This window comes from Carettochelys insculpta, chromosome 8 (genome assembly GCF_033958435.1).
Source record: "Carettochelys insculpta isolate YL-2023 chromosome 8, ASM3395843v1, whole genome shotgun sequence".
In the NCBI taxonomy this organism is placed as follows: domain Eukaryota; kingdom Metazoa; phylum Chordata; order Testudines; family Carettochelyidae; genus Carettochelys; species Carettochelys insculpta.
In genome coordinates, this window is record NC_134144.1 from 15,975,101 (window position 1) to 15,993,063 (window position 17,963).

The 17,963-nt window shown below is 41.2% G+C and overlaps 1 protein-coding gene across 4 annotated transcripts in view; it reads left to right on the forward strand.

The window, feature by feature from the left end:
• The window catches only part of RFTN2 (raftlin family member 2), a 52,890-nt gene extending 44,470 nt beyond the window's left edge, over positions 1 to 8,420 (forward strand). For 2 of the 4 annotated variants that reach the window (XM_075001141.1, XM_075001140.1), the window contains one exon: positions 3,523 to 8,420. In XM_075001141.1, the coding sequence (XP_074857242.1) occupies positions 3,523 to 3,792 (270 nt within the window). In that variant the 3' untranslated portion in view covers positions 3,793 to 8,420. The remainder of the gene's footprint in view (positions 1 to 3,522) is intronic. The other 2 variants (XR_012646397.1, XM_075001142.1) reach the window with 2 other exon arrangements.
• The last annotated feature ends 9,543 nt before the right edge of the window (positions 8,421 to 17,963 follow it).

Below are 17,963 nucleotides of genomic sequence, written 5' to 3' on the forward strand. Positions count from 1 at the left end.
CTTTGACTTAAATATTAATGTACAGGAAGTCTTTAAATAAGCAATAGTTGATGTGTAGCTACTCTTGTATAGGACCAGTGTATTTAAAACATAAAAGAGTGCTGTATCTAAATACATGTGCCCCTTCCACCACTGATGAATGTTTTGTTTCTCTAGCAGGAAATCTCAGTGCACTGAGGTCATTTCAGTGTGGAATGAGTAAGTGGTTGAGTCTGGAGCTGAATAGCATTTTTTAAACTTTTCCTGTTTTTCCTTGTATAAAACAATTTTTGTCTAGATCTTAAACTTGACTGAAGAGACAGAAGTGTCATAAACAGTGTTCTTTCAATAAAATTACAATGGATTGGCAACCAAACAATTCTTAGGCCTATATAATTCCATTTCAGGGCTGAAATGGATGTACTTACTTATTCTGTCTGAATGTAGTCAGTCTCACACGCTGTGTACTATGCAGATAGATTTCAGGTATGAAATCAGTTACTAAGTTCTGAAGCATTCTCCATTTTTGACCTCTGCCCTAGGAACCCTTAATGAATAAATTATTTTTAAAATGATCTCTTCATGGGCTAGTTATAATCTGATATATGTGAGGTATTAACTGTTGGCAAGTTACTGTTCCTTTTTTCCAAGAAAGCACTAGATGACCTCTGTGGTGCTGAGGATTACTCTTTGACTTGCATTTTATTCCTGGCTAATATCTCTTTCCTGAAGGGTGTTGCAGGGTTTGCATTATGTTGAAACTGTATTTTTTTCAAGAAACCTCTTTAGGTCCAAAATGTATGTTTTATGAAAAAAACAAGAGAATTGTTTGCTATTTAAAAATAAAATTCTGATGTAAACAGTGTTTTTCTGGGTCTTCAGGCACCTAAGGCATTTGTAGGTCAAACTTTGCAGCACAATATAGCACATGAGAGCCAGAAAGTGAAACTGTGTAGGCCAGGGTTTCCCAAACTTTTAGTTGGAACCTCTTTTTTTCAGTACCTTTTTTTTGTGGCCCAAAAATATAAATGCATATAAAGAAAAGAATGAAAAATGTATACATTTTCACTGTTTATTAAAACAAAAAAGCAGTCAAGTAGCACTTTCATGACTAACCAAAAAATTCATTAGGTGATGAGCTTTTGTGGGACAGACCCACTTCTTCAGATCATAGCAATACCAGAACAGTTAACAATTTTTGGACCTCTGTACTTTATATACTGAGTCTGCTCTGCTATGGCTATGATCTGAAGAAGTGAGTCTGTCCCACAAAACTCATCACCTAATAAATTATTTTGTTAGTCTTTAAAGAGCTACTTGACTGCTTTTTTGTTTTGATAGAATACAGACTAACACGGCTATGTCTCTGTCACTGTTTATTATTTATTCACAATAATACATAAAAATATAAATCTTGATATAAAATATGTAAGTGCCTAACTTATTGTTATTACCTTAATTACGCAGGCAAATATGCAATGTACCAAATTAATAGGATTGTGCGCGATAATTTGTTTATTTTCTAAGGATGTGTACTGGGCCATGGACCACACTTTGGGAAATGTTGGTGCAGGCTACTTCAGTTTCTGAGGTGGCTGAAGGACACAAAGTAAATAAAAAGCCCTAGTATTGCCAGTCCCAATATTTAAATACACTGAGGCAAGCACCAGAAACCACAAGATGATTTTGGTGTTCTTTTTATTTGCTTTCTCATATTGGAGTATTAAGAGTTCACAGTTTCAAGCTTTTCTCTGCCACTATAAAGATTAAAAATGCACATTATTTTTGTTTTCTAAGAAAATTGAGATTATCATGAAGAATGTGATTTTAGTAGCTTGGATTTTAAGGGAAAAACCACCAAATATTACAGGATTCGTAGTAAAAATCATGAGATTAAGTGACACTGGAGCTTTCAGAAGATTAGCTCTGCTGGTCTGTTTCACAAAAAACAACAAGGAGTCCTATGCCACCGTAAAGACTAACAAATTTAGTTGGACATAAGCTTTTGCTGGCTAGAGCCTGCTTCATCAGATGCACAAAGACGTCATGCGTCAGACCATGAAACCTTATGCCCAGCTAAATTTGTCATCCTGCAGTCTACTTTGAAGGGTGTGGAAACCCTATTGGCATGTGCTGCTTACTGTTCAGCAGCTAGCAGCAAGAATCTACATTTTGAGAGGATAATGTCCCAAACTTGTTCTGTGGCTACTCAAATCCTTCCACTCTGAAGAAAGCATTAATTAAAATCTGTCAGTTTCCTCCTCCTCTCCACTCAGGATTTATGATGGGATGGGAGAGTTTTGTCTAGCCCAAGATTTCCTCTACTTTATTAGAAGAAGTGTAGTATCGAATGGCCTCTTTGATTACAGGGTCATATTATTTTAACATTTTTCATCTAATGATAGTTAAAACATTGTTCCTCTCAGCAACTGATTTAGAGGGTGGTGCAGCTAAGTCAAAACGTGACACCGAAAGATAAAGCTCTGACACTAATCTAAGTTTTTTTGTTTTTTCGGTTTTTTTTATACTTTCTTCCTTTTTTGCAGGTCTTGCCACCCCCTCGCTAACGCAGCCAAACAAAACCCATTTCCCCTCTTTTTTCTCCAGGGACCACTACTTCCCTTTTGTCTTAATTTCCAATCTGTTTTGTATCAACCACTGTCATATCCCTTTCCTTTAGCCAAAACGGACATTTTTAAGAGTGCCAGAAGAGATGCAGGAAAACATTCATGCTGTATAAAAGAGTTAATGCTGTCTAATGAGCTGAGAATGGCACAAGGGGCCAGGAATGCCTGTGTTCTCATCTTGGCTTTCACGTTGACTTTGAAAACAACAAGAAGTCCTGTGGCTCCTTATAGACTAACAGATATTTTGGAGCATGAGCTTTCCTGATATAGCGGGTCTTTGCCCATGAAAGCTTATGCTCCAAAATAGGTTAGTCTATAAGGTGCCACAGGACTTCTTGTTGTTTTTGAAGATACAGACTAACTCAGCTTCCTCTCTGTTACTTCTCACACTGACTTTGTGTGACCTTGGCCTATTCACTTAAGTTATCTATACCTCTGTTTGCTCACCTACAAAATGTAAATGATTATACATACCTCATAGGGCTGAAGTGAGAAATAGTTCGTTAGTATCTGTAATTGGCTCTGAGTCTATAAAGTGCTAAATAATATAACAGCTACTTTCTGTTACCATGGGTCCTGTGTGCTTGCTCTCACCTTGGTTCTGTTCAGTGATTTTCCTTGATTTAAGGCAAGTCCTTTCCTTTTTAAAACTGAACAGATTAATTCTTATTTTATTCTTTACATTTTTAAAAATATTTATATTCTTCTATATTTATTTATGTTTCATATGAGTTTGTAATGTATGCAACAAGCCAAAAATTCCTCCAGTGTCCCTTAAATCTCCTCTGTAATGACTCCTTTAAATTAAATTTTGAGGAGTGGAACCTTTTAGCTGTTCATTCTGAAATCCAGATTCTAACTCAGTTTTTGCCTGTACTCTATTTAACTCAGTGCTCAAATGCTTCTTTTGTTTCAGAAGAAATCCACACGGAATCTCAGAAGTGATGAGAAAGGCAAGGTCTCTAGCAGAAGTATTGGATTAGACATAGCTGTGTCTCACACTGCAGAAAGTGGACATCCACCTGATGAGTTTCACCTGTCTCCTTCTAAACAATGCTGGATCAAGGAGGGATCTGCCCAGTATGACAGCTTCTCAGGATTCAACAGCAGTGATAGTGTGCTAAGGGAACTGGAGGATGGACAGTTTGAGCAGGAAGATGGAGTCACTCAGGTCACTTGTATGTGACCAAGTAAGTAACTGTATTGGAGGGGACTGTAAATAATTATAACAAATGTAAAGACTGATTTTACTACATTACTTTATATTCATTTATATAATCCTTTGTTTTTCCAAGATATGTGTTTATATATCTTTTGCTTCTTTCTAGAGTTATTCTGATAGCAAATACTACCACTACTACTGTAAAATACCGTGGGTTTATGTCTGTTTATGTACCATTGGCCGTGTCTACACTAGCCCAAATCTTTGAACTGGCCGTGCAAATGGCCATTTCGAAGATTACTAATGAGGTGCTGAAATGCATATTCAGCACCTCATTAGCATGCCAGCAGCCATGGCTCTTCGAAATTGCCGCTTCTCGCTGCCATGCAGCTCATTGAGATCTGCTAATAGAAATAAAGGGATTTCAAAGTTGGTGGGGTCCTTTCGAAAAGGACCTGTCTGGACGAGTCGCATGGCAGTGAAAAGCGGCAATTTCGAAGAGCTGTGGCCGCCGGCATGCCAATGAGGCACTGAATATGCATTTGCATGGCCATTTCAAAGATTTGGGCTAGTGTAGACGTAGCCATTTTGTTTGTAGAATTCTGCTAACTTCATTGATGATGTTCTTCATGATGCTTATAAACAGGAAAGCAAACTTGGCAGATCAGTTATGGCTTGTACTGTAAAAGACAATGGAGTGGGACAATAGTGCTTTCCACAAGCAGAGTGAAACAGAGAATGTAGAGGGATACTTTTCTAAAAGAGTATAAAATGTTGGAGGGATTCAGAAAAATCAAAGCTATAAAGTACTTGGCTGTCGTTTTAAAGTTTAATTATAGTTTTCAATTTATTAACCTAGTTTAAATCAAGAACCTGTTAGACCCAGAAATGCCAGTGTTGCACTTTCAGTCAGAATGAGAATACGGTATCAGAATGTACCTAACCCACAAAGCCACATTCAGCATCCATGTGTGCACCATTAAAACCAAGAGCAGTGAGAGTATGTATGACCTGTTGGATAAGACAAAGGGACCCCAAGAGTATGGTCAGCCCTACTGACTTTACCAGTTAACAGAAACAGAACATTTGGAAGGCTGCGCAAAGAGTGTTACTAGAAGGATTATGGATGCATAGTAATGCTGCTTGTATGTAGCTCTGTTTTGGGAGTAGTCATGAGGCGAGGCAAAAATTATGATTCATATATGAAAAATATAAAACTCTGTCTCAACTGAATATATACATCAGTGTGTATAAAATATATCAATGTGTTCACAAAGTTCCTGGCTGGAAAATTCTTACTTGCAGAGGAAATTATGACAATTGTGCTGGATCAGTATTTTCAAGGAGAGTCGCTTGAGCAGCTTGCATATTGAGAGACCCTGACACTGAAGTAAGTGTGTTGGAAAGGTGTTAATAATTTTCTATAGCTGTATTGCAATAATACTTAATTCAGTCACTGTGAAACTTGATCAGCCCTTTAGCTTGTTAAAAATCTCTGCAACCATGTCATTAGTATAGAAATAGATTCATATTTTCATCCTTTATTCTGATCAGTGTTGCACTGTTTAGGCTGGTATTGTAATTCAGTCACTGCTTATAGAATCATAGAACACTAGAACTGGAAGGGACCTCAAGAGGTCCTCGAGTCCAGTCCCTGCCCTCACGGAAGGACCCAATACCCTCCAGACCAGAGGTTTCCAACTTTCTTTCATCGTGGGCCACATGGCAATTTTTTACATGTTCTGGGGGCCAAACACAAAATAGTCCCAAGTCCGTCCCCCACCCAATCCCCAGGCTTAACTCCTCTCAGCCCCAAGCCCACCCCAGGCTTAAACCCCTCTCAGGCCCAAACCAGCCCCTTGACCCCCAGGCTTAAACCCCTTGCAGCCCCAAACCCAGGATTAATTTACCTTACACAGGAGCTCGGGTGATGCTGTCCCCGCTGCAACTTCACTGGGCTGCCATCTCCTCCTCACCTCGGCTGCATGGCACCCCCCAGCACTCCTACTTTCCACCCACCTGCAGCGCATGTGGCTTTCTGCACTGCCACACTGAAATAATGGGACTCAATTTAATTGGTTTAATGGCCACACCCCTCCTGCCAGCCATTAAACCAATTAAATTGAGTTTTACTCTTTCAGTGCAGCAGGGCAGGGAGCTAGAGGAGGAGAAAATAGTGGCAGAAGCAGGAGCCACAAATGGTTCCTTAAAGAGAGACATGTGACTTGGAGCCACTCTGCTGGCTTTCCAAATGTCATGACTGCTGGCTCCATGGGCCAGATTCTGGCCCACAGACCACGTGTTGGACACCCCAATCTATTGCCATTTAATCTTCTCTTTAATATCTCCAATGACAGAGATTCCACAACTTACCTAGGCAATTTATTCCATTGTTTATTCCACCCTGACAGTTAAGAACTTTTTCCTAATGTCCAACCTAAACCTCCCTTGCGCAGTTTAAGCCCATTGCTGCTTGTCCTATCCTCAGAGGTCAAAGAGAACAATTTTTCTCTTTCCTCCTTGCAACTCTCTTTTAGGTACTTGTGTACCACTATCATGTCCCCTCTCAGTTCTCTCTTTTCTAAACTAAGCAAGCTCAGTTATTTCAGTCTTTCCTCACAGCTCATGTTCTCTAGACCTTTAATCATTCTTGGTGCTCTTCTCTGGGCCTTCTCCAATTTCTCCACCTATTTCTTGAAATGTGGTGCCTAAAACTGAATTCCCCTTTTTATAGATGGACACTGTATTTGCCCTTTTCCAGCCTTCTGGCATCTCCCCGGACTTCCATGACTTTTCAAATATGATAGCTAAAGGCTCAGATTACCTTCTCTGTCAGCTCCTTGAGTATTCTAGGATGCATTTCATCAGGACCTGGTGCCTTAGAGACATCTATCTTTTCTAAGTAATTTTAACTTGTTCTTTTTTTATTTTATCTTCTAAACCTACTCCCTTCCCACTAACATTCCCTGTGTTAGGAATTCCTTCATTGGACTTCTTGGTGAAGACTGAAACAACTTATAGAAAGTTGCTATTTAAATATTAGAGAATGCCAAAATTTTAAATGCAAAAGAATGAAGACTGGAGGGAAGTCAAAGAAAAAATACCTTTGCTGATGATTGCAACTAAAACTTGTGTTGTTCTAATATTGTTATGAACATTATGAGCACAGTGACATGCAGTTTTATAAGATATTTTATTTACAGCATCAGTCACTAATTTCAGTTAAACTGATGGGAACAGATTTTTGCCAAAATAAGAATGGTACAGTGCCAAAAATGTAAGTAAAGGACAGTCAGTGCTCTTTTACTGTGGCTGGATGGAAGTCCTCGCTTAATTGACTCTTCTCTTTCTTTAGCTGCTTTGCACACACAGTCCATTAGGTAAAAGCCCACTTTGGTATTATCCCCTTTGAAGTGCCTGAATTACAGTGGAATTCTAAAAAAAAAAGAGGACTTTTGGGATGGTGAAATTCACAGTGTAAAGAAGGGATGCCAGTGAGACCCTCAGGAGCCAACAGAGTGGTGAGAACAAACTTATGTAATTACTGTGCAATAAGCAGCTCTGAATCATGGGAAAGGTTAGTGCTGTCTTGGTTCAATTTAATTTCCTGGAGTTTTTTTGTTTTGCTTTTATAGAAAATCCAGCCAACAATGCACACCAGAGAATGAAGTTACTATAATGGGAGCTGGTAAAAAAACACTCCATTTAAGCTGCCTAACACATTTTCTATTGTAGAAGATTCTTGCCGGTTCGTTTGGTTGTTCAGAGAAGCTATAACACCTCTTAAATTTGGCAGAGACAAATGATAGGATTAGAGACATGCCTTTTCCAAGAAATTCCATTCAGGTTTGACTGAAATATAAATAGTTTTAAAATTGCCATGTGCCTTCTCTCTCTTGAATTCCTCAGGAAAATGTTGTCAGCATGTCAAAATAACTGAATTTGAAAATTTAAGAGCCAAGTTCATCCCACAGCAGTGCATACCGCTGGGTATGCTGGGAACTGCAGGAGAAGCTACAGCATTGGGGGTTAAGGGGGGAAAAGCACAGATGGAGCTTCCCCATGCCCTCAGCCATGCAGACCAGCCTATGACTGCACCTCTCATCCCGTTTCTTGGGTGTGCCCTCTACCTCCACGAAGGGAGACAGAGATTTAAGCCAAGCACCTCAACCCTCTCTATGGATCCACCACATAGTACCAGTGACCCAACTCTCCTATGGGATAACAGTCTTCTTCTGTGGCCAGCTAACAGTCTTGTAGCTCATGTTTGGTTCGCATTGGGTCACCACTTCTGGCATGACTGGACCCTAACTGGGAACCCAAAGCTACTGCTGCTTGGCAACCATTGTAACCTTGGTTCGTGGCCTTCATTCAGCTGAGCTACTGAACTGCTTTTTTCCAATCTGTTTTAGCCAAATATAAAGCAGTACAGACAATTTGAAAGTTAAGACAGTCGAAATAACTAGAGAGGAAAAAGCAGAGAGACAGAATCCGCAGAGTCTGACAACATGCCTCCTCAGGCAAAACAGAATTGGCTAAAGAATTTATCAAACAGGTAACAATTTTTTGAAGCTGTAGAAAAACCAGGCCTGGAAAAAATGTAGTATTCCTATTCAGAATGAGGGGGAAAAGCAGTGCTTTTTCTCTGCCGGTACTTGGTGGTATTGAACACTGGCACCATGGCAGCCCCAGCCTTGGGATTGGCTGAGGGGTGGGGAGGGGATGGGATGGGGAGCTAGCTGATCACCGACGACATTTTTTTTCTTTAAACAAAAAAATCACTGGGAAAGGGTATGATCCAAAGTACTTACCTCCTAGTAAGTCTATTTTTTATCCTTAGCAGAGATGTTGGTGAGAGAATTTACAAACTGAGAGGATAATTAACCCTGAGCAAACTTCACAAGTTTACAAAGGAAAAACCACCAAACTTGATTGCTATTTTTTATAAAATTACAAAATTAGGCCCCAGTACAGCAACAAGTTTCACAGCTCATTGTCAGATTGGTGAGCAAAGAGAAAAGTAGCTGTTAAAGTTTCACTAAAAGTGAAAATGAAATTTTGGTTGGGATGTTAATTCAGGTAAGCACTGGCACTGAAATCAACCCATCTGAAAAAACATGAAAGATAAATTAATAATAAATGCCTAAGGATAGCATGTGGGGAATGTGCATCCCTGTGTTCTGCTGAGATCTGAGTTGTGTCGAGTAAGAATACATTAGTGTCTGACCCCCATGAGGTGGTGCTGAGTGCCCTCAACCCACATTGACTTCATGGGACATAGAGAACAATCAGTACAACCAAGATTGTTACCCCAGTAACCTGGAAAAAGGGATTAGATTCTGGATGACTAGCTGGCATCAAGAAATAACATGAGACTTATTGAAAGACAGATGGAGATTCAGCCCCTAGACAAAGGGCAACTAGTATATAGGGGAGTGGGGGAGGGACAACAGGTGCAGATATTGTTGGGAGAGAAGGTATGTTGAAAGGGACGTGGTACAATGGTTAACAACAAATTACCTGTAAACTTGCACTGTGGTATGACAATCAAAAATGTAATTATGGCCTCCATATGCACAGGGAACTGCTTTGCTGAAAAACAGAAACCACACTTAGAATAAATCATCCAGCTCTCAGTACTTTAATACTGGAGAGAGAGGACCTGGAGGAAAGTCATAGATCAGTCAATCACACAGAGTATCCTTAGGTCGGTTATGCTACCTGACTGACCACAGATGATGGCATCACATCAGGCATCAGGTAGTGAAGATCCTGTACCTGACGCAATCTTGCGAATCCACAAATCTCTGTGGAAGCCCCACAAGTGGCACCAGTTTGGGTCAGGGCATTCACTCTTCCATGTATCGGTGCAGAGTCTAAGAGCATGATGTTTGAATATAATGAGCGTCTGAAGAGAGACTAGATCTTTGAGATTATGATGTTTTGCACAAAGTCAAACCATCTTATGTTCATGATTTGTCAATGGGAACACCTACAGAATGCTTCTAGGCATTCCAAGTCTGCCTGTAAGAGGGTCCCTTATAGCACTATACATAATATGCACATTTCAGAGATCCTGAACTTTGTCTCAGCTGAAGTTGTTTTTCTGTCCATAAGCAAGACCTAGATTTCAGGCCTTCAAGACCTATTAGGAAAACTTCACCTAATAAATCATTCTGTTAGTCTTTAAAGTGCTATGCGACTGCTGTTTTATTTTGTACTTAGGATAGTTTTCATAAGGACTTAATTGACATACGATTATTTAAAACAATTTTTTAAAAAGACAGCATGGAGGTTGCCTAGAGTGGTACATGTAACACGATACCACAGGCTACCACGGGAACAATCTGCTTCTGATTGTCACACAAGGATTCTTGGCTTTCAGAAAAGGCCTTTAGCATATTAGTGAGAAAGCAAAAGCACACAATCAGGGAGACATTCAAAACCATAATACCTGAAAGCATTCTTGGAGCTGTAGCAAAATATGATTCTAAGATCTGCATCAACTCCCTGGCCAACAAAGAGAAGGGCCTAAAGAACACTACATCCTGCCTACGGAGTTATCGTGCCTGGCTGGCAGCCATAAATAACCTTCTAACATCCCCACTGTGAAAACAGATGGCTCACCTTGCTCATCAGCAGACAAATGGAAAGCACATTACGAAAGTGGGCTGAACCTCAGAGCTGCTGATGACTGTCTAGAGCTAGATGACCTGGAAAACTGCAAACCGATAGCTTCAGAGCTGAACACTGATTCTCCATCATTTGAGGAAGTACAAAAGGTTATAGGATGGACATGCTGCTGGATGTGAGGGGACTCCACCGGAATTACTCAAAGATTCCTTGAAACCAGTGAGCATTGGGAAGTGTGGATTTGGGAAGTGTGGATTTCAGGCAAAGTACTAGCAATATGGAAAGATGGCACATAGTGTTCATGTAGAGTGGCAAAGTACCTCATGCTGAGTGTAATGACTGGAGGCTGATCTCATTGCCATCAATTCCTAGAACAGTCTTTGCTCACTGCTTAGTAGAGGGTAGCCATGCCTGAACAGATATTGTCATCCACAGAAATCAGGTTTCGCTGTTGGGTGGTCAGCAGTGGACATTGTACTTACCATCCACCTTCTGGCAGAGCTGCACCAAGAAGGTAACCACGAGCTTCATTTTAGATCAAAGCAACTTTTTATTGATTTGACAGGTCTACACTTTGGCTCATGCTGAATAAAGATGCTTTTGCAGACATTCTGCTAAACATTACAAAGGAGCAACAAAAATGATTGGGGAGTGGAAGGATTAAATTATAAGGAAAGTTTAAAAAAAAAAAAATGAAACTATGTAGCTTGTTACTAGAGTCCAAGGGAGAGAATACTAGATCTTACTATGCAGGGGCTGCCTCTGATAGAAGAGATTACTCTTCAGGACTGTCTGCCAGATGATTAGAGACTGGAGCACCCTGCCACCAGAAAGAAGCAGATTACAGTCCTGTAAGCAGAAGGAGGAGCAGATCAGCCTGCTTACTACCCATAGGAAACCTGAAGCAAAAGGGAAGGTCTGATGTGTCTTATGCTCAAAGAAGAACAGTGCTTCGACCCTACTGAACCTGAATAATGGCTGGGTTGAGACTTTGGCACTATTTCTCCACTTATGCCATCAGCAACATATTTATGTTCTCTGTCAAAGTTCTTCCAAACTCAGATGACTGGAGTTCAATAGCTATATTTAACTCCTCCAAGATGCTTTCTGCTGTCACCCATGTTCAAAGCACAGCAAGGAGAGGTCCTAAAGCAGCGGTTCCCAACCTGTCTGAGACGGTGACCCATTTTGACAATTCAGTAAGACTTCTGTGACCCAAGGAAGTTCAAAAGTGAGGTGAGGGAGGTTCTCCCCTGGGGAAAAAAATTATACATCTTGATTCACCCCTCCCCCGCCCCCAGGCTTAAACTCCTCACAGCCCCAACATGCCCACCATTTACCTCACAAGTGCTGCTGCTGCTGCTCCTCGCTGCTCCTTTGCCAGTCTGTTGCCTCCTCCATATTGCTCCACCCAGCCGTCCAATTCCCTTCCCCCACCTGCAGCACAAGCAGTTACCTATCCTGCTGCAGTGAAATGGGACTCAATTGAATTGCTTTAACAGACAGATCCCTCCTGCCAGTTGTTAACTCATTTAAATTAAGTTCCATTTCAGCATGACAGGGCAGGGACTGGAAGACAGAGGAGTGAGCAGGGGCAGTGGTGGGAGCTGCAAATGGCTCTGTGAAGAGCCACATGCAACTCAGAGCCCCCCAGACAGTGACCCTTAGAAAATCTAATGGTGGCCTACATTTGGGTCGTGACATATAGGTTGGGAATCCCTGTCCTAAAGTGGAGATAGATGCAACTTGAAATAAAATTGCTCAGTGAGGTATTGGCATTACAGTCGCTCAGTTTCCTGTTTTAGTGCCCTCACATAATGCTAGTGTATTTGGGCTTCCAACTCTGCATGAGGAATGTTCTTAGAAACGTTTTCAGAAAAACATTTGTTAGTTTTGGGGTTGTTGTTTTTTTTTAAACCTTCCACGCCCAGTTTTTAAACAAAGCAAACGTAGGACCTTAATTAAATGTCTTTATACCCTTAGACATCTAATTTTGTACGATACTGGACCAAATTCAAAGGTGGTATGTAATTTCCACCTCAGCATTGTGAATGCAGGCAAGTCACTTACATAATTTTTTAATATCCTTACACTAACCTCTGAATTTGGTCCATTAATTTAACAATTCAAAAATGCCATAATTGTATTCAAAATTCACCATAGTTTTGTGCCACGCTAGCTAATGAATTTGGTATCTTTCTCCGCTACTGCGTGCTTCCTCTTTCATTTTTCTATAATCAAATGTGATTGGTAGCAAGATGAGCTCTTAACAACATTGAAACCCGTGATTTGGACTCCCCTCAGGTTAACACTAGACTGCTAAGGAAGAGCCAGTGAAGAATGAAAGTCTTGTCAAGCTTTTGGCACTGCTGCTATACTAAACAGGCTATCCCCAACTGAAAGCATGCCAGCAGACAGGCATTTTAACCAGCTTATGACTAAACTCTTTATTTAACTTCATGCTAGGGTACAATTACATAGTAGCTCAGGCATGTTGGGAATTGAGATTAAATAGACATTGCCTGTGGCAAGTTTTCCCTGTTGCAGCAATAACTGAGGTGGTCAATGCTGAGGAGTGACAAACCAGACAGCTGTAAAAGGACATTTTGGCTTCTGCGACAAGGGCATATTGACACTTTTGTAACAAAGAGTTTACACTGGTGGTGAGCACAGATAAGCATGTCTGTCAGACTTCTTCTGTACACGAATAATGTGCAACAAGCTTGACTAGTTTTAGACTCACAGCTGACTTACATTTTATAAGTGAAATGGCAGCTAAGTGAGGAATCTAAAAACTAATTTTTTTTCGGTGTGCTGATGCTGTAAGGCAAAGACCAGATGCGAACTCTTTCTGAATCCTGATCCTTAGCCTACTCTATGTGACTGGGTTACACCCATGCTTGAAAATGCCAAAGGCAGTTACGATGTGTCTTTGAGCCTCAGGATTTGGCCAGGCTTTTTCTATTCTTCCACTAGGTTCTCTGCCTCCAGCAGTGTGGCCATAGCAACAATTCAGCATTGCTGCCTCCATTGCAATCCTAGTTTTTATGAGCTCACTGGGGCCAACAGTGAGGAAAAACTATTGATTCTCTCACCTCCTCAGGGGGCTTAGCCCTAGAATTGTCATCAACTGGCCATCAACAAACTTGGGCTGAAAATTAAGCAAACATTTCTAATTCTTCAGAGGAAGGATGTTCTTTCCAAGGGGAGCAGTGGAAGCAAAATAACCTAACTGGCTTCAGAACTGAGCTTGGTAAGTTTATGGAGGGGATGTTGCAATGGGACTGCCTACTGTGGCACATAGCCCATTGGTGACTGCCAGTAGCAGAAATCCCCAGCTTCTGGAGACAGGACAGTAGATGCAGTGGGCTCTGAGCTATTGCAGAGAATTCTTTCAGAGGCATCTAACTTGTAGTCTTGCCCACATGCTCTGGGTATAGCTGATCACCCTTTTTGTGGTTGGGAAGGAATTTTCCCCTGGGTCAGACTGGCAGAGATGCTGAGGGGTTTGTCTTCCGCTACAGGAAGGAGTGCGGATTGTTTGCAGGTTTAACCTCTGAAACTTGCAAGTCTTTTAAACCATTATTTTAGGACTTCAGTAACTCAGCTAGACTCCTCCCCCAACCTGTATTACGGGAGTCCTCTCCATTGGGTAGAGCCAAAGCCCATAAGATGCCCCCCCTGTCAGGAGAGGCTGGCTTTCTGTTGCTTTTTTCTTACACACACTCTGTCTCTGCCCCTGCCCCTGCCCCACCCCCACCCATGACCCTGCTCGCAGGCCCTCCCTCAGTCTGTTTCCTCTAAGCTTAGTGCTTGGGCACCTGCCCAGGAGAGATTCAGCTGCTGCTCAGCTGGTTAGCAGAACTCCCCGAGCGGGCAACCTGTGTTTCTACTTGTGGTGTATATCAGCAATTTTTTTTCACCTATGGATAGAAGAAAATAGAGGGAACATAGCAAGGGAAGTGTAGATTCTAGACAGCTTGTTCTGGCCCCCAAACCACCTCAAGAGAGACATCCACTAGGTTTAGAACATCCTCTGCAGCTTTTGGAACTCAACAAGCTGAAGCAACATCACCAATCAGTGACTTTCCAGGGAAAGTTCATCCAGTCTACTGCCAAAGAGAACACTGCAGGCTCTCATTTCAGCTTCTCTAACAAAGTAACTTAGCAAACCATCAAGCACCCACCTAGACTCACCTCATTAGAGAGGTTCCCCTGTTGAAAACTGTCTGTGCTAAAAACACCCTGGTATCACCTCTGACGCCAAGGGGAGACGCAGGCAAAAAGAGATCCCATGCTCCTGCAGGAGCAATCAATCATTCTCCCCATCTAGAGGGAAAAGGCCAAAATGATTCTGGATCTTCCCAAACTCTCAGCTTTGGATCATAACCCCAAACCTGAGAAGCAAGAGAGGATCTTTCTTCCAAGTGTTATGAAACTGTGAAAAAAGTGGTGATATATATGCAATCCAACCAGAGAGAGAAGATGAACAGGGCAAAACAACGGGCTAATAACCAACACAAAGACACAATTCACCACTGACTGTACCCTCATTCCTCTGTAAGGAAGAATGGGAAATGGTTCCATCAGCAATCCCTGAAAAGCTAGAAGGTTCTAAAACCCAGAGATTCTCCCCCATTTCCTCCAGAGTTCATGCAGCAGTGGCACTTCTATGTAAGGTTTTCCTCTCAAGAAATCCTGAAGGCCTGACAATAGGAGACACACTCAGAGGGTAGGGACTTAGAAGCTTCAGCAGCCACTCTTGAACTCTCACCAGTTACAACATGCTTCTCTAGACCCACACAGGCCCAATGAACCCCAGAATCATGACAAATTCAAAGTACTAAAGGAATTAACCCTAGTTTACAGCCATTCTGTATGGATCCATGAACTCTGGAAAATGGGCACGATACACTATAGCACAGTCAGTGGCCAAATGCCAACTCTGACTTATGTCTTGGATAGCTGATGATTATTTGCAGCAAAATTGCCTCAAAATAGTTTGATGGAAACCTGCTAGAGGAAGAGCTGCGTAAGTGACTACCCAATAAGAGAGAGAAATCACAGCATTTGCTTTCCTTGAAGAAAAAATCAAAGGACAACAAGCCTTTTGATCAGGACAAAAACCTCATTTTGTTCTTACCTACACCTACAGTAGCAGGAAAGGGAATCAATCTCCTTATGCCAGACATTGGGTTAATAAGGGAAACAAAGCAAGAAAAGTCACTGGAATTTCATGTTCTGCCACATCATCTTCTTGAGATAAGTGGCTAAAAACTATCGTATATGATGATAGTCCATAATGTGGCACTCTCCAATTAGCGTCCCACAAAATAAAACTGCAAGAGGTGGGACTTTTTAGCAATCTTGTTGGCAGATACTGAAGAAATGCAAATATTGAATGTATGTGAAGCCTGAATTATTTTCTCTGTGTATTAAATGACATCATCTGGTCAGGGATGATGCATATTGCTATGCCATAGTGTTTTATACTGCAGATGTCTGTCTGTACATTATACTCAAACAAATAAAGGACTTTGTCAGTTTTTCTTGCAATTTTTTTTGGACCTCGGTACTATATAGATGTCAGTCTGTACTGGAAATGCTACTGAGCTGAAGAAATGGGTCTGTCCCATGAAAGCTCATCACCCAGTAAATCGTTCTGTTAGTCTTTAAAGTGCTGTGCGACTGCCGTTTTATTTTATACTTAGGATACTTTTCATGAGGACTTAATTCACATAAAATTATTTAAAACAATTTTTTAAAAAGAAAGTAATCAGCTGAAGTTGAGCCAAGTTTTCAAAAGTACCTTCCAAATTTGCTCTTGCAGGTTTTGGATCTGTGATCATATAGCAAGATCTCAGTTTAAGGATTCATGAAGTGCATAGTTAAATGTGACTACCTGATGTGTACATACACATGCCTTTGCACACATACAAAAGTTGCAGAATGTTCTGAAAAACGGCTTTGAACATTTAATCCATAAGTAGGCTCCTGCCAAATTCATGATCCATGTTGGTCAATTTCAGTCATAAATTTGACTTTTTTTCCAAATCTCGATTTCAGCTATTCAAATCTGAAATTTCAGAGTTCTAACAGTAGGAGTCCTTACTTCAAAGGAGGAATTGGGAGCATTGAGGCTGGGGCGGGGGGCGTACCGCTATGCTTACTTCTGCACTGCCACAGATGGTTGTGCTGCTTTCAGAACTGGCCAGTCTGAGAGAGGTGGTTGCTAGCCAGGAGCCCAGTGCTGAAGACAGAGCCACTACCAGCAGCACAAAAGGAAGGATGGCATGGTATGGTATGGTATGGTATTGCCACCCTCCTGCAGAGCTGGGTCCTCAGTCAGCAGCTGCTTCTTTGGCTGCTCACGTCTGAAGCCTGCACAGAACCAGGAGTGGCAACGAACACCACTCTAAAATAAGATTGTATCCCCTTTGAAAATGTTTGGTTCAGAACTTCCAATATGAGAAATGCTGATCTCCCTGTGAAATCTGGATGGTACAGGATAACAGCCCACATGGGACCAGATTTCACAGTCTGTTGATGTATTTTCAGACCTATGAGTCTGGTAACATCCTACCCATAAAGTGCAACATACTGCACCAGAAAGAATTTAAAAACAGCAATGATTGTGAATATAGGCTTTCACAAAGACTCGGTGCTGAACAGGTGGATCAATATTACTAAGCAACCAACAACTGCCCTGAGGGTATTGGGGCGAAGGGGGTTTCAATCAGCCACAATGGATCTTACAGAGATCAATTTTGCTGTATGTTTGAAGATGCAGCAAAAATCAACCCCTCTGTGCTCAGCCATCAACCCTCGTACTCCATTATATCACATGGCACAAGGGACATCAGCATGAGCCTGAAGAGCCCCAGGTCTACACCAAGGAACAAAATCAATCCTGATATGTAGCTAGAATTGCATATCTGGGATTGACTTTGATCCCTAGTGTAGAACAGGCTTCAGTGAATACAAGGTATAAGGCGTTGATCGTTTGAAAAACCAGGCAACTTACTCAAGTGCCTTAAAGGATGTAAAGACTCAATTTTAAGAATTCGTTTTTACAACCTTGCCGAAGACAACCTTTAGGTTGTATCTTTAGAGTGAGCAAAATCTATATGATTTTCATTTCATGTAATAATAATCTGGATTGAATCACACTTAATTCCTGGTCACATTGTCATAAAAGTGCAGTCAATCACACAGTGTTAGTGTGTATCGTACTCTCCAAATTAGCATTCTAGAGAGAACTGGTCTGTCTCAAATCCTCCCTACCCTCTCTTTTCATCTCTTCCCATCCATGTTCTATCCAAACTGTTTTTAATATTTTGATTTCTTCCTTCTTCTCCTCTCTCAGTAACCAATGAAAAGATGTTTGCTCCACCCCAAAGAATTTATGGGAAGTGAACTATACTTAGGGTTAATATGTTGCTATCTAACATGTATTCCTTCCCTAACTAAAAAAAAAGCTAAGTTAAAATTGGCATACTCTGACTAAAGCTCAATTGAAATATGAGATTAAGTTATAAACAAAAATCAAACTCAGGCAGTCA